The sequence below is a fragment of the Octopus bimaculoides genome, chromosome 3 (assembly GCF_001194135.2).
Source record: "Octopus bimaculoides isolate UCB-OBI-ISO-001 chromosome 3, ASM119413v2, whole genome shotgun sequence".
NCBI lineage: Eukaryota > Metazoa > Mollusca > Cephalopoda > Octopoda > Octopodidae > Octopus > Octopus bimaculoides.
Genome location: NC_068983.1, coordinates 41,685,995 through 41,690,467, shown reverse-complemented (window position 1 = coordinate 41,690,467; position 4,473 = coordinate 41,685,995). Strand labels below are relative to the sequence as shown.

The following is a 4,473-nucleotide window of genomic DNA, read 5'->3' as shown; positions in this document are numbered from 1 at the left end:
GGTACTTAGGATGAAATGCGAAGTCGACCTTGACAGAATTTGAACTCAGAATGTAAAGACAGGTGAAATACCACGAAGCATTTTGCCCAGTGTGCTAACGTTTCTGCCAGCTCGCCGTTTTGAAAACAATATTAATTGAAGGATTAATCATTATATTTAAGAAATATCTGAAATTTAGCTTTACAATGAAATAGATTGATGGTGAGTTCAAAGTCACACATGTGCTATTTATTATGCAGAAGAAAAAAGTGTGTATGTGAAGGCATGTGGCTTAGTGGTTAAGGCAGTTAGCTCATGATCAAAATGCTCTGAGTTCAATTCTTGGCAGCACGTTGCGTCCTTGAGTAACACACTTTATTTCACGTTGCTCCAGTTCACTTTGTTCGTAAAAACGAGCAGTATCCAAAACTAAAAGGCCGGCCTTGTCACATTTTGTGTGGTGTTGAATCACCCTAAGAACTATATTAAGTGGGTGTGTCTCAGTGGAGTGCTCAGCCACTTGCATGTTAATTTCCAGTTGAGTCAACTGGAACCCTTGTCGTTATAACTGACTGAGTGCTGGTATGCGTGTAGTCTGGCATTGGCAATGAAATTCTACTCATGAAATTCTTATGGGGAAGTGGCTGAGTAATGTCTCAACACATAAACGCTTCATATGAAAGTAATATGAGACAATATGTCAATTGAATTACAGGTACAATTCAGAGAGAAAGAGAAGAACTGACCCCTAAAAGCTTAAAGGGAATGCTGATCATAGCTAGGTTAGCAGGGCAAGAAAATTGTTCAAATCTTGCTCAAATAAACTATTTCTTTTTTCCTCATATGGGTCAGTTAACTATTAGTCAAGTCCTGACATTTGACCTGTTAGCATTCAGATTATCAAATGTAATGCTTCTTTAATCACACTGTTTTTAATTAAACAAGCAATATCTTGTAACATCAAGATTTCAGTGATGTACTTGTTTATTTTCAAAATGACATGGTAGGATAGGTGTGAAAGGCCGGATCTGGCTGGTTTGAAAAGAAAACAACCAGAAAATTTGGGCCAGATATGGCCATTTTAAATGCTAAGGGTTAATTGCTGCCTTTCTCTTTGAACTTCAGTGAGATATTAGTTGAGGAACAATGCTTTAACAATAGAACACGTAGGGACCCACGATGGCGAGGCGGGATAGGGATGAGATGGCGGGGAGATAGGGAACTGAGATGGGGATGTACAGCAGGTTTACGTAACAGATTTAATGATGTTCAAAAGAAGTTGTGGCAGAAATAGTGAAGAATAAGAAGGGAAGAAAGGTTTGGAACACTTACCATCTGAATGGGATGTTCCCCAGAACTGATCAGATATTGAAGATTTTAAAGAATCTGGAGGCCCTCCACTGGGCTCCAGATAGTTCCCCATCACAGCAAAATTAGTACCTAAAAAAACAATAAGAAAAATATTGAGTCATTTTGTTAAGAAGAACTTTATTTAGATTAAAATTTATTAAATTAGAACAAGACAAAGAAATGATAAAGTGTTACTCTGTAATCATCACCACCTTCCTCTCGACTGCAGCCCCATTCAGCCAAAGGAGACCATAGGGCTCTTGCATGCAGCATAGCAACCTCACTAGTGATGGTGCCACAAAAAGACAAAGAAAAAAAAAACACCCAGTACACACTTGTAAAGTACTCGGCACAGGAGCACCCAGCCAAAAAACCCATACTAAAGCAGACATTGGAGCACAATGCACTCTTCGGACCCACAACCCTGTTAAACCATTAAATCCATGCCAACAAAGAACATGGCTCTCGTTATTGTTTAACACCCAGCTTCCATGAGTTAGATCAGTGGTTCTCAACTGAAATTCATATGGTCCCTGAGGGTCAATATAAGATTTTTGGGGGTCTATGTAACAAAATAGTAAATTAGGGATCCACAACAGAATTTGAAGAGACCTTGAAAAAAATTTGCTTTAAATGTGTGTATTGTATGTAATGCAAGAAACAGCTAGGTTTCTTTCTCTGTCATTTTTACAGGTTTTCAACCCTACACAAGTTAATGTGTGAAAAACAGAATAGAAATTTTAAAAGACCTTTCTATCAAACTATCAAATGGCCATGTGGGTTCACAGGTAAAAAAACGGTTGAAAACGCCTGGGTTAGAGCAGGAGTTTTCAAACTTTTTGACTTGCGGACCCCTTTATATTTCAGGCTTTACCTTATAAACGCTTATGAAATTTATGCATAAACATTTGCTTAAAATAACATATTTTTGCATTTATTTATTTAACAGTATTTAACAAATAGGTTTATTGTCAAAAGATTTTGATTAAAAAACATATATAAAATCAAATTGCCCATAAAAAGTATTTGCTGTCCACGGACCCCCTGTGGTCCGCGGACCACAGTTTGGAAACCCCTGGGTTAGAGGATTTGACAGGCACTGGCTAGACAGAAGCATGCACCAGACTTCTGTCTGTTTTGGCATGGCTTTTACAGCTGGATGCCCTTCCTAACACTAACCACTCAGCAGAGTGGAGAAAGAAATTGTTACTGGTCAGTATGGGGTCCAAACCCATGACATTTGTGTTATTAGCACGCCGTTTTAACCAACTGACCTAACCGGCCACTAACTGGACCTACAATAATTCCTCGTCATATTGCGGTTTATTATTTAAGCTTATGTTGATTCCTCCATGGTGTTGTTTTGCCTTTATAATAAAATAAATATATACAAATTATAAAAATAAAAAACATATTCAGTAGTGTTTCTACTTTGCAGGTTTTCACCTATCGTGGGAAGTTTTGGAACCTAACACCCATGACAGTCGAGGGTTCACTGTATACATCATTATTATTATTATTTAGGTGGTGGGCAGACAGAGTCATTACTGCACTGGATGAAATTCTTGGCAGTATTTATTCCGTCTATGTTGTGTGTTCAAATTCCACCAAGGTTATTCTTGTTTTCCACCCTTTGAGGACTGATAAAATTAACTAAGCTCCCTACCCACCTCCCCAAGTTTCAAGCCTTATGTCTATAGTAAAAAAAGGACTTGCCTTTCATCCTTTGGTGGGGGTTGATAAAATAAGTACCAGCTGAACACTGGGGTTCGATGTAATCGACTCATCCCTACCTCCCGCAAGCTGCCCTTGAGGTAAAAATTTGAAATAATAATTATTATTAAAAGCGGGGAAATGGCAGAACCGATAGCACGCCGAGCTGCATTTCGTCCATCCTCGCGTTCTGAGTTCAAATTCCGCCGAGGTCGACTTTGCCTTTCATCCTTTCGGGGTCGATAAATTAAGTTCCAGTTGCGTGCTGGGGTCGATCTAATCGACTCCCCCCCACCCAAAAAAAAAAATTCAAGCCTTGTGCCTATAGTAGAAAGGATTACTATTATTAAAGTGGTGAGCTGCCAGAATCGTCCGGCATTTCTGTTGATAATTTAAATTCTACGTTCAAATCACGCTGAGGGTACCATTGCCTGGGGGTTTATAAAATAAAATATTAGTCATGCGCTAGAATCTAAGCTTATGACTGACACCATTAACCGCAAAACTACGGGCGTCGTTCCTGAATTAGGAACGAATAGTATATGGGTGACAGCTAAAGGTGAACACCGCTTATGAAAATAACCCAGCAAACCGGTGCAATGACAAAAAGTACCAAGGGTTTTTTTATTCCGCTCAAGTTCAACTACTTTGTTGTTTTCGTTTTCGGCAATATACAGTGAATTTGTAGACTGGCAGTTCGGAAACTTTTAACTAATGTGTATGAGAAGAAAAAAAACGTAAATAAATAACCGAGATGTTTTATGGCCCAAACGGACACCAAATGAATGAAAATAATTAAAATTTAATTGATTTGACGGTCAATAATAAAGAAATAATAAAAAACATTTTCAGCAATTTGATGGTTATAGGAGGGAAAACGATACGTCGGCTACACTGTAATTCCATACAGACCGGGAATATCACTGGCTTGTGTGTAGGATTATATATTTATAATAATTGAAGATATGTATACGTATGTAATTTCTTTAACACTATCCTACACACACACATAAATATATAACTTTTATACATTTCAGTACTACAACTGCAGTGATACTGGAGCAGCATCGTGAAAATTGACGACGGCAGATTTTGAACTCAGAACGTATAGGGCCGGAAAAAAAATGCCACTGGCGCAGTAACGGTTCTGCCAGCTGGCTCCACACACACACACACATATATATATATTATATATATATATATATGAAAAGAAACGAAGCTACTAAGAAAGAAAATATATTATGCAGATGTATTTTCGATTTTTTTTAAGCCTTAAGGAGTTGGCAAGCGGCCACCTTTCTTCTCATGTACAAATATTTATTAGAAAATTTCGGTAATTTACCTGAAGTAGATGGGGGCTGGTGGGGGAGAAAAAGATTAATTTTAATTGCTTCATAAATGGGAGTAACTCTATTAATAAGAGCCTACGAG

The 4,473-nt window shown here is 38.0% G+C and overlaps 1 protein-coding gene across 1 annotated transcript in view; it reads right to left on the bottom strand.

Annotated features, from left to right (window-relative positions):
• The window catches only part of LOC106868022 (serine-rich adhesin for platelets), a 135,028-nt gene that overhangs the window by 6,583 nt on the left and 123,972 nt on the right, over nucleotides 1–4,473 (bottom strand). Inside the window, exon 3 of the mRNA XM_052966729.1 lies at nucleotides 1,312–1,419. Coding sequence (XP_052822689.1) covers nucleotides 1,312–1,419 — 108 coding nt within the window. The remainder of the gene's footprint in view (nucleotides 1–1,311; nucleotides 1,420–4,473) is intronic.